The sequence below is a fragment of the Notothenia coriiceps genome, unplaced genomic scaffold (assembly GCF_000735185.1).
Source record: "Notothenia coriiceps isolate Sejong01 unplaced genomic scaffold, NC01 NC01_scaffold00002496, whole genome shotgun sequence".
Classification (NCBI taxonomy): domain Eukaryota; kingdom Metazoa; phylum Chordata; class Actinopteri; order Perciformes; family Nototheniidae; genus Notothenia; species Notothenia coriiceps.
Genome location: NW_011335197.1, coordinates 17,259 through 29,758, shown reverse-complemented (window position 1 = coordinate 29,758; position 12,500 = coordinate 17,259). Strand labels below are relative to the sequence as shown.

At 42.8% G+C, this 12,500-nt stretch overlaps 1 protein-coding gene across 1 annotated transcript in view; it reads left to right on the top strand.

The window, feature by feature from the left end:
• Positions 1-1,358: 1,358 nt before the first annotated feature.
• LOC104967810 (slit homolog 2 protein-like) overlaps positions 1,359-12,500 on the top strand; it is a 23,154-nt gene continuing 12,012 nt past the window's right edge. Inside the window, 16 exon segments of the mRNA XM_010797345.1 lie at positions 1,359-1,402; positions 2,519-2,590; positions 3,794-3,865; positions 4,535-4,606; positions 4,860-5,023; positions 5,437-5,575; positions 7,002-7,073; positions 7,224-7,295; positions 8,828-8,983; positions 9,144-9,218; positions 9,481-9,624; positions 9,889-10,032; positions 10,165-10,331; positions 10,454-10,586; positions 11,879-11,947; positions 12,269-12,340. Coding sequence (XP_010795647.1) covers positions 1,359-1,402; positions 2,519-2,590; positions 3,794-3,865; positions 4,535-4,606; positions 4,860-5,023; positions 5,437-5,575; positions 7,002-7,073; positions 7,224-7,295; positions 8,828-8,983; positions 9,144-9,218; positions 9,481-9,624; positions 9,889-10,032; positions 10,165-10,331; positions 10,454-10,586; positions 11,879-11,947; positions 12,269-12,340 — 1,667 coding nt within the window.

The window sequence follows — 12,500 nt, the reverse complement described above, 5'->3', positions numbered from 1 at the left end:
TATTCATCATTCAAAAGAGGCAACAACCGGAACAACCGGAAGACAGAGAAGAAGAACAGACTCCGTCATATAAACAAACAACAAATAGCGTTTTTCTTTCCATTTTCACTCTCGTCCATTGAAAACATGAAAGAACAGGACGAACGGGAGGTACTGGAGCTAGCAGCCCTTGGATTCACGCTTGTGTTAAATCATTTGTTTACCTCCCTCACTTCCGTTAACGCTTCTCATGCACTGATTCGCTAGCTGAACAGCCAATCAGTGTTATCCCTTTGTCCGACTTCCGGTGTTGAATCGGCAGAAAAGACCCGACGGTGCGGCGCACACCACTCCGAATAGGGCGTGCCCACGCTCATGTTCGGCCTGACTCCCATTTACTGCCGATTTCGGGCCGGTGTATCTGGGCCTCAAGAGCCCCTCACTAACCCAAACTGCCAATCACATGTGTNGTGTGTGTGTGTGTGTGTGTGTGTGTGTGTGTGTGTGTGTGTGTGTGTGTGTGTGTGTGTGTGTGTGTGTGTGTGTGTGTGTGTGTGTGTGTGTGTGTGGCGGGGTTAGGGAGCACTTTCACTCTGTTTATTTAGTTTTAGAGCTCCAGCGACTAAAGGATCATGGTGGTTTTCCAACCAGCCCCCCCCCCCCCCGGTCCTGTAAAAACAGTATCAGGATACACACTATTTGATTCAGACCAGCTACTCCGTGTGTGTTTGTGTGTGCGCACATTAGGAAAAGCACACACATGTTTGCGTTGTGTAAAACAGCCAAATGTAAGCCTCTCTCATCTAACGCTGTTTGAAATGTCTTATTCCACGATAATGTTGATTGATCCCGGCAACAGAGAGCATTGAATCCTGATCTGAACTTGAGTGTGTTTTGGTGCATGTGTGTGTGTACAGGTACAGATGTTCATATGTTGTTATTAGACAGTGACTGAGATTGATGCAACACTGGTGCCACTCTAGCGGTAATATCTCTCTTCTATCTTTAAACACAAACACATTCATATTTTGTTTTGAAGAAAAGTAGACACACTAAAGTAACTTCATAGGTCTAATAGTTTGCTGTCATATGTAGCAGTTAGTACGTGTTAAACCTTCACCTGCAGATGTTATGCTCAGTGTGTATATCCTGCTCTGTCAACTGGCAATCAAAAGCCAATCCAATTTCACCTTCTACATGAAATAAAAGCAATAATTGTATTAATTTCAGTTGGACACAAAAAGATAATCCCTTAGAACATGATTCAGATATAGAAGCAGGTGGAAACACGGAGATGGATGATAACTGCAGGACTGATTACACGATCACACGCAGGAATCTAAGGAATGTGGCTTGGCATTACCTGTTAGCCGATTAGCATGGTGGAGGCCACGCAGCCACAGCCGGGGTCAAGAGCTGGAGGGTCAGTGGTGAAAGGTCACAGAGTCCGTCTGGAACTAGAGTCTGTATTGGCGGCGGAAGACACACACACACACACACACACACACACACACACACACACACATACACACACACACACACATTTTACCTACATTTGCATCTGCCTTTCTCAGCCCTCTCCTTTACATGACTTTATTTACATTTGTAAGTGTGTGTGTTACCTAATTTGTCCTTCACTAAATGAAGTTGCTATAACAACCAGGGATAGCATGTTTTTCACTTTGCTGCTGGTAGAATATTTGGTTCATGAGAGAGACACCTGTTCATGTGATTCAGTGTGTTTGTGTACACGTGAGTGAAGAGGAAAATGCATTAGCACACGTGTGTGTGTGTGTGTGTGTGTGTGTGTGTGTGTGTGTGTGTGTGTGTGTGTGTGTGTGTGTGTGTGTGTGTGTGTGTGTGTGTGTGTGTGTGTGTGTGTGTGCACGAGAGAGAGAGAGATGTGTGTGTGTGTGTGTGTGTGTGTGTGTGTGTGTGTGTGTGTGTGTGTGTGTGTGTGTGTGTGTGTGTGTGTGTGTGCGCACAGTGTTTTTCTTTTTGTTTTTTCGCAGTTTTTTCTAGCTGCGGCTTAGTTAAAGTGGCTGAAAATTAAATCTCTGTAAACCCTATGGTACACACACACATCCATCACTCTCTCCTTAAAAGCAGAGGGAGGCAGGGGCGAGGGGGAGATGTGTGGGAGAGTGAGAGGGGGAACAGGAAGCTCTGTGGGAAGTAGAGGTCACTAGTGCCCCCTACAGGTTGTTTAAGCATGTATAGGCTCATATACCTGAGTTGGATGGATGTTCAAAGCAGACATTTGAATTGCGTCTGCCTCCAGATACGTGGACACTTATCAGAGGCAGCGCTTTTTGTGTCACTGAGAGATAGACAGAGCCACCTGATTATATTTGCGAAGGAGTGCTCGGTGTGCAAGGAACTCAATTTTGCAGATGATCTGTCTGGCTCTGAAGTTCCCCCGCAGCATCTTGGTGATTACATCAAGCACTTGTGCTGCAAAGCAAGTGGCTTTATTGACAACTTGGCTTAACTCTCCACTCTCTTTCTCTCTTTTCTCTTGTTTCATCTCTCTGTCCAGTGATCTCAGCGAGAACCAAATTCAGGGGGTTCCACGGAAAGCCTTCAGAGGAGCTGTGGAGATCAAGAACCTGTAAGTGTCACTCCTACAATACTTTCTGTGTATGTGTGTTTGTGTGTGTGTGTGTGTGTGTGTGTGTGGTGCATCTTTGTGTGTCCACACAAACGCTTGCACACACACATTGCTTTTCAATGTGTTTGCAAATGTGCAAAACCCCCATGTGCCTGTGCATCAATATTTCATTGTGTTAAATGTCATGTGCCTCCTGCTTGCTGTATTGACTGGCACCGCTGCTCGTTAGTAGTTGTGTGTGTGTGTGTGTGTGTGTGTGTGTGTGTGTGTGTGTGTGTGTGTGTGTGTGTGTGTGTGTGTGTGTGTGTGTGTGTGTGTTGTGGAGGAGGACGATGCTGTAAATCCTCGTCTGCTGCTTTAGCGTCTCAGCCGGCTNCAGAGGAGCTGTGGAGATCAAGAACCTGTAAGTGTCACTCCTACAATACTTTCTGTGTATGTGTGTTTGTGTGTGTGTGTGTGTGTGTGTGTGTGTGTGTGTGTGTGTGTGTGTGTGTGTGTGTGTGTGTGTGTGTGTGTGTGTGTGTGTGTGTGTGTGTTCGGAAATGTGTTTAATTGTGTGTGCTCCTGGCATTTCGGTGGTTTTCTCTTCTCTTTGTTTTGCCTCAGTCATAGTTATGATGATTGAGGATAATTGTTGGCCATTTTGCAGGTAAAGTAATTGCCCAGCATTAATTCTAGAAATATAGATTTGTTTAACTATTTGGCTTCAGCCTGGGTTTTTTTCTAAATCAGATAAAACATTTTTTTCAAAGGCCTTGCAATTATTGTAAAAGGACAGGGCAGTGTGTGTGCGTGAGTGTGAGTGTGTGCATTAGCATGCGGGGGACAGCAAATGATTTACCGTCCTTATGTCTTAATTAAATTGTTTCAGCAAAGCGGTTCTGAGGAAAAAAACGGAGAGAGAAAGAGAGATAGGGAAAGAGGTAAAGAGCAGCGCATACATAAAAGACGTCAGATAGAAGAGAGCAGGAAAGGGGAATGGATACATAGATACATTCATTTGTTGAGAATTCATCTCTAAAGATCAGTGAGCTCAGGTGACAGAACTAAAGCGAAAGTGGCCGGGTTACGGGGAGAGGCTGTTGATGAGTTGGCTGTCTGGCTGCAATTTTAACTGAAAATATACTGCAAGACACCTTTGCATCTTATAATTGCTTCCTTTTTTCCTTTCTCTCTTTTGTGATTGTACCAATGTGTGTGCAGCCAGTTGGACTACAACCACATCAGCTGTATTGAAGATGGAGCTTTCCGAGCGTTACGTGACCTGGAAGTGCTGTGAGTACCTGTCTATTCTGTTCACCTGCTAACATCAGCCGAGCTTCTATGAGTGATGAACATTTACAGCGGACATATAAGAAACTACTTATACACTCGTCGACCTTTGAAAGACTGCATTGCCTCAATTTGCCTGTGCAGCTCCTGAAAAAAAGAGAGTTTCATATGATTTCAGCAGGGACACTTGATGCCTGATCATCATCTTTTTAATGAATGAATTGATCCCAACATCATTATTGCCACTTTTGTGACTCCTTTTCTGTCTGACTAAAAACGTGTTGATGTTCTTATTGACAGATACTTTACAACATACAATTAGGCAAATTGGCTCCATTTCAAAATGACTGATCATTTGCAGCACAAAGATGCAAAAGGACTTTGAATGTTGAGTTATGAGCTGTAAATATCACTGACATATTCATTTGGGATTTTTACATTTAATTTTAAATGCACATTTTTTAACTGTCCAACCTATGGTTTGAAAACAAGTGTGGATACATATGTATACTGTATATATATATATATACAGTATAATTACTATTATTAATTAAATTCATTAATTTTGAGGCTGCTTTCAGTATAATTGCTGCCAAGGTGTTGAATAATTGCAGTGCATGTTGCATCTAAGGAATCTAAATGGCGTCGTGTTTCTGAAAATGTTGTCTGCAGCACCCTCAACAACAACAACATCAGCCGTCTGTCTGTGGCCAGTTTCAACCACATGCCGAAGCTAAGGACCTTGTAAGTGTTTGCTACACATTTTTATCCGATGGGAGGGATTTCCCTCATTAAGGCCCGTTTGTACAATTGATTGATCGATCTGTACCCTCCTCTTCCCCCCTACCTCCACCCACCCTGCTCCTCTCCCTTGTCCTCAAATCTATTATTTCTCACCCTTCTTCCCAACACCTGTGCTTGCCACTTGTCTGTACCCCCTCTTCTCTCTCCTTTATTGTAATCACCTTCACCCTCCCCCCCCTCCTCTCGTCCCCAGTCGCCTGCACTCCAACAACCTGCAGTGTGACTGCAACGTGGCCTGGCTGTCAGAGTGGCTGCGACAGCGACCCCGCCTGGGTCTCTACACACAATGCATGGCCCCTCCACACTTGAGGGGGCACAACGTGGCTGAGGTGCAGAAGAAGGAGTTTGCCTGCACAGGTAGGTCCAGATGACTGTTTGCTTTGTTGTGTATTTTGTGACTTACAGCTGTGTTTGCAGTGGCAAACCCATCTTTTGCTTTGTCTCGTTGCTTTGTCTTTTGCTCATGCTTTTCAAGATTGGGACGAAGGCAAGTACTCATCTTCTATTGCATGGCTTGGCTTCCAAGCACTGCACTACCTGAAATGTGTACTCATCAGATTTTTCTTTACAGCACTTTATATAAAAAGACTGATGATTGTACTGTGGATAGACAAGGTCACATTTAAGGACTCTCTCACTTGCACAGTTGCTGCTTTTTCGCACTTTGATTTTTTGGCTGTCTCTATCAGCTTTAACACATTTTGCCTTGGGGATTACCACCTAGTATTACAGTTATCCATGGATAATATTGGCCTTCTGTCTTTGTGTAGGTCACCAGTCGTCATCATCTTCCTCCTGCAGTGTGATACAGTGCCCAGAGTCCTGTACCTGCAGTAACAACATCGTAGACTGCAGAGGGAAGGGACTGACAGAAATACCCACCAACCTGCCTGAAACCATCACTGAGATGTAAGACACACATGAACACATACACACCTACTTTGATCTACATTCACATGCATGCACTCCTACACCCAACTCTCGGTGCAGTGATATTTCTTTTGCTCTTTAACTGTGCCTCTCTCCATTTTCTTCTTTGCCTTGTTCCACCTTTAACTTTCACTACGTCTCTTTCTCTCTGTACAGTGGAATAAAACCACACATCTGTGAAATTAGAAAGCCTGGTCATGCAGATCTTTCCTGCTTAAGAACATAATGAAGGAATGAGGGAGAAAGAACCAAAAGATTAATGTGAAGGACAAGACTAATCATATCTCTATCTAAAGGGGGCATCAAGAAGATAGCTGGCAAATTTAAAGTGACAAAGTACCCAAAAGGAGGACTGTACACGTGACTTGAGCGAGACTGCTGTTAAATTTTCTGGCAAAATCCTGGACTATTGAATATTTATTTACTATGTTTCATTATTTAAAGGAATTGGGTTTAGCTAAAGCATGTAAAGAACGCAAACAAAGCTTTTAATTGACAATGTTCAAATACTTTATCATTGAAGTGGTAAGCATTGAGAGATGTGTGTTTATGAAGACTTAAGCTGAACTTGTCTCAAATTCCTTTAGACTTGACCGGATAATACTTTAAGATTTTATGTGGATTTGAGAATTGACTTGATGCTTTGACCAGACTTGTGATTTGACTTATAGTTTAATGATTTTATTCTGAGATGTACTTTTTTTAGACCTTTTGTGATGATTTTTCAGGCCTTGGCTCAATTTAAGACTTCACAAATGAATTGCACTCATATCTATTCACTTGACAGAATACAATACAAAACAAAAAGAAAAACAGATACATTACAATACAATGAAATACAATCCTCCTGTGTGTTGGGTCAAAGATGTTAGTATTAAAGAAAGGACTGGAGAGAAGCTAAACGGCAGAGAACAACAAATGAAAAACAATCTCATTTTAGGGAAATGTTTCCAAATCGAATGGTTGATTTGCAAATCATGTTCCACCGTCTTCTTCTCACAGTGACTGAACACGTGAAATGTTTGGAGAATGGGTGTTTGGGTCTCTTTTCTCTTTTGTTTGACTCTCTCTCTCTCTCTCTCTCTCTCTCTCTCATGGCTCTCAGGCTTGGTTTGTTTAGGCCCGACTGATGCAGAGTCAGACTGGCACTTAATGGAACATTGCCCAGATAGTTAAGGCCCTGTGTTTGTGTGTCTTTCTGACTGCACGCATGTTAAGAGGGTAAAAGATCAGAGACATTTGACTTTTTGGCATCTGTCTTCAAAGCGCTTTATCTGGGAAATGTTCCACTTTAGCCCGAGCCCCCGGGAATGAGCAGCAGAGAGAGATAGAGCGGAGATAGCCCTGTGATAAGCAAATGTTAATGTCGCTCCTCAATGGCCCGTGTGTATGTTTCTGGTTCCAGACGACTGGAGCAGAACGCCATCAAGGTGATCCCAGCTGGAGCCTTTTCTCCTTATAAGAAGCTGCGCAGGATGTGAGTAGATTAAGAGATTCATGTATTTTGCACCCTGTCAACCAAAAACTTCTGTTCCTGCCCTGATTGTGTTGACCTCCATGTTTAACTTTTTTTTCCCTCTCTCCCTCGCTGTCTCTTGTTTCTTTTTTCTGGCTCTGTTCTTCACAGTGACTTGAGTAACAACCAGATTTCCGAGTTAGCCTCAGACGCCTTCCAAGGTCTGCGCTCCCTCAACTCTCTGTGAGTACTGAGTGATGTTTGTATCTAGGATGCAGTTTTAACAAAACACCACAATATGGCCCTTCCTCAGGAGGAATACATACCACTTAAAGCACACGTTAGAGTTCTTTTGTTGCAGAATCGGATGCTAAAACCATTAAAACAGAGTTTCGAATAATGTTAATGCCTTTATGGTTTTATTAACTTAACATTTATTTTCCCATCTCGTTCTCAAATCCTTCTGACATTTAAAAAAGAGATTAACAGTTATAAAAAGACATTAAGCACAGATTTGTTTTTGAAAACCTGACTGTTCATGTTTCTTGCCCTGTTGAATTGTTCCTCTTATTATTATGGCTGGCAATATTGGCCAAATCTAAAGGCAACATTTCCAAAATTACGATAACTCAAATAACCCTTTATTGTTGCCTTATTTGTGCCGTATTATAAAGACATTTCAGATGCACTTTGAGAAGAACATCCTAATCTCAGGTCGGACTTTGCGTGTGAAAGTATGTTAAAGCATACACAAAGACGAGGGGGAGTGAGGGATGTAGCGTTATTTCATAAAGGAGTTATATTAAGGTCTCGTCTCTCCAAAGTCAATAATTCATAAACGCTGAATTGCTGAATGGAGGCTTCTGCCACCTCATTACACATTCACCACAGAGAGAATGGGACACACACATCATGCTGACACACTACATAAGTATGATTTTCCCATTATAAACTGCACTGTGTTTTCATTTTGTGTGTCAGGGTTTGGTTAGCGAGGACGTAAATGAGCCATCGATTCTGTCTGTGCATGGGTGTGTGTGCGTGGGCAGTGCACGCAAAACAGTATGTGCTAATGTGTGTGTGAGACATAAATGAAGTGCATCGTGTGTTTCCCAACCACAGGTCTCTCAGGGACAGCCACTCAGCACAATGAAATATAAGCCAATCGAAAACACATGTTTTTAGACTGCCTGCAAACACAGCTCAACTCAGCGTGGAGTGTAAAGATGACTGATAGCTCTTCCTGTGTGTGTGTGTGTGTGTGTGTGTGTGTGTGTGTGTGTGTGTGTGTGTGTGTGTGTGTGTGTGTGTGTGTGTGTGTGTGTGTGTGAGCATTTTACTACTATGATCTCAATGATCTGTCTTGTTTGTGCTGTGGTTTCTAACTCTAACAGTTGCTTTGTAGTCTGATGGGACTGTAAAAAGAAACTACGTTTGTGTGGAAGCGTTGTGACATTTATTTTCAGTGTGTGTGTTTTGTAATCGTGGCTCCGTTTTGGTTTTGATACAAATGCAGTATTTTGAAGTATACAGTAGCTCATGGGGAATGTTGCATACACTTATGAACGCCAACGTTTTTTGAACATGCTTGGATCTTTTTGACAATTTTGAAAACAAAAGCAGCCAAACCCCTCTGCACTGTTTTGAAGTTCTTCCTTTGTATCGCAACTGTCACTCCAGCCATGTGCTGTGTTTATGTTGGAACATACCAGTAAAAGCTGGGATTCGACTCTTGCACGATGAGGGCACTCTGTGACGTTGTGATTGTGATTGTGATCAGGTACTGAAGATTACCGCAGTAAGCTTGGAGGGGACTGCTTCGCCGACTTGGCCTGCCCAGAGAAGTGCCGCTGTGAGGGCACCACGGTGGACTGCTCCAACCAGAAACTCACCAAAATACCAGATCACATCCCCCAGTACACCGCCGAACTGTGAGTCACGCTGTAGCTTTCTACTACAAAGTCTATCTGTGTGTGGTATAGAGGGAACCTTGCTTCAACCTCGATCTCCTCCCTCCTCCTCTTCTGTCTCCGTTTGTTCTGTTGTTCTCCCTTTTTGTCTCTGACCACCTCTTCTCTTCTCTGTTCTTAGGCGTCTGAACAACAATGAATTCACTGTGCTCGAGGCGACAGGGATCTTCAAAAAGTTGCCTCAGCTGAGAAAGATGTGAGTCACACATTTTGCAAACATAGCGGGAACAAAGAGTCACATGTGGTTGTCAGAAACAGTACTCAGGTCACACAGAGAAAGCTGTGATTGTAATCGGGTTTTTACACAGAAATCAAATTGAACCATGTGCATTTGTCTATATTTACCCTACTCTCTCTAACTGGTACTCAATTCCCTATTGCTGTTTTTATCCTCCTCATGCTCTCTCTTCATTTTTTAACTCTTTTCTCTTTTACTGTCTTCTTAACTTTCCTTGCAGTAACCTGAGCAATAACCGTATCACTGACATAGAGGAGGGGACATTTGAAGGAGCCTCCGGGGTCAACGAGTTGATCCTGACCTCCAACAGACTGGAGAACGTACACCACCTCATGCTGAAGGGACTCGGTGGCCTCCGCACACTGTGGGTATACACACACACACACACACACACACACACACACACACACACACACACATACACATTACAGTTAATTAATGCAGACGCACTCACATGATCTTATAAATGATGTGTGCAGAATTCAAATTTGACCGCACAAAAACATGTAAAACAAACATGTGAGCATTCATAATTCACAGGCTTGTATTATCATGAAAATAATATATATATATTTCAAAGTAGGAAATTAAATCCTTTGTGTGTCCCTCTGTGTCTGTGTGTGAGCAGTATGCTGAGGAGTAATCGTATCAGCTGTGTGAGTAACAGCAGTTTTGTGGGGTTGAGCTCCGTTCGTCTGCTGTCGCTCTACGACAACCAGATCACCTCCATGAACCCTGGAGCCTTCGACACATTGCACTCCCTGTCCACACTGTGAGTACACACACACACACACACACACACACACACACACACACACACACACACACACACACACACACACATATTAATGTAAAAGATACACACAGGCACAAAATAACCCTTCATACTCTCTTTGTTCTCCAGCAACCTTCTGGCCAATCCCTTTAACTGTAACTGTCACCTGGCCTGGCTCGGTGATTGGCTCAGAAGGAAACGCATCGTCACGGGTAACCCTCGCTGCCAGAATCCTTATTTCTTGAAGGAGATCCCCATACAGGATGTAGCTGCCCAGGACTTTGCCTGTGAAGATGGTAAGATGGAGCATATTTATTCTTTACAGATGGCGTCACCTGCAGCTCCAAAATAAATATGTTTTAATTTTACGTCATCATTTATCTACCATCCTTCCTCCTATCCATCCATCTTTGGTCAGGTAACAACGAGAACAGCTGCTCCCCAGTGCTGAGGTGTCCCGCAGAGTGCTCCTGTCTGGACACGGTGGTGCGCTGCAGCAACAAGGGCCTCAACACGCTGCCCAAAGGCCTGCCCAAAGAGACCACCGAACTGTGAGTGAGACCAACACAAAATAATTATAACTAGTCTGAGAAAAGAGTCCGGTCTTCTACAGTACATGACTCTCTTTCCAAACCTTAGATTAGACCTTTTTATCTCCAAGAAAATCGACTTTGATTTAAACAATAACAGTACTGTTCTGTTTATGTAGCTTAAAAAGTATGAGCATTTTCTCAACACGTAAACAGAAAAAGGATCAGTCATTTGGAAAACACAACATTTGAAGATATACAATATATTATTTTACAGTAATAACTTAACAAGATATCTGTTTCAAATTTAACAAGTGTTCAATCCATGGCAAAACTGATTGGTGCAAACTAAAATCAATCTACATTCCCAGGATGTCAATGAAATGTAATCTCTATAGGCAGCACTGCAGTTTCCCATTATAAACCTATATCTGTGATGATTGATGTAAAAGTTTCTCTGGTTTCACTTTGGGTTTTTATAGCTACAATAAAAGGGGTGAATATTCTCTGCCTGGTGAAGCCCACCTGCTGTCCTGTCAGCACCTCAGGAGCTGTGCAGCTGACAGGGCAGCTGGCTCTGAGGACAGTGAAGACTTAACGGAGGTCGGAGGATGTGTGGGCGCATCAGTAATACTTATGTAGCCTTAAGTCTGGTGTGAAGTCGGGATAAGACCCACTTTTTTGTTTAACTTTGCCCCCAAGGAAGCATCAAAGTTATCTACTTTCGAAAATGTAAAACTTCATCTTGTACATCTTGCTTATTTTGTTATGTTACTAGAGCTGTACCAGTCAGATGATGCGTGAAGTTTTAGAAACCAGGCTTATAGAGACATAGGTACACAGAAGCGATTTTATTCCAGAACTCATCTCAACACACACCCACAAAATCCCTGATGTATATCAAATTATAACTTTAAATTAAACAGCAGGCTAGGTGGGGTTTTATTTTATTTCACCATTTCACCTGTGGGAAATGTGCTTTGTCCAATATTAAAAAAGACTTCATTAATATGCTGGATTAATGGCCCATTGTCACAAATTGAATATGATCTCAGTTGTGGGTGCGAGGCTGGATAAAACGTATAAGATGCATGTGGGGATATTAAACTCCAGTGTTTATTATGGCTGCAGCAGTAATGACTCTCACACTGCTGGAGATGAGGAATTTCCTACATGGCTAAATAACTCAATTTTCTCCCTTCTAATTTTCTCTCTCACTTTCCCAATCTTCCTCAATCTTGCATATTTCTGTCTATCCATCTTTCCCTATCGCTCTCTTTCTTTCTGTCTCTCTCCCTCTCTCTGTTTCTCAGGTATCTTGATGGCAACCACTTCACTCAGGTTCCTGTGGAGCTCTCCGATTACAAACACTTAACACTCATGTAAGTCTCACCCCACATGACCACGGCAGACACACCTACACTCACATCACAAAGTCAGAGTTCTGCTCAGTCAAACACAATTTTGAGGATCGTGAATGAGGATCGTGACTTCCTGTTTCCACTGCACTCTGCTTCTTAAGACCAAAACTAACCGACTGGTACTGAATCCGAGCTCTGTATTGAATCACTTTTTAACCTAGTGTTGTCCAAGGAATATGTAGTACATATCGTTTTTGAGTGTGTGTATATGCATTTGTTTAAGCATGTGTTGACAATGCTGCCTGGGTTTGGTTCATGTATCTGCTATTGTTTCCTTTTCAGTGATTTGAGTAACAACCAGATCAGCACGTTGTCCAACCACAGCCTCAGTAACATGTCCGAGCTGCTTACCCTGTGAGTCTGCTTTACAGTCCCTTTGCAATGTGTGTGAGCGTACTCTGTGTGTGTGTGTGTGTGTGTGTGTGTGTGTGTGTGTGTGTGTGTGTGTGTGTGTGTGTGTGTGTGTGTGTGTGTGTGTGTGTGTGTGTGTGTGTGTGTAGTAGTAGTTAGTAGT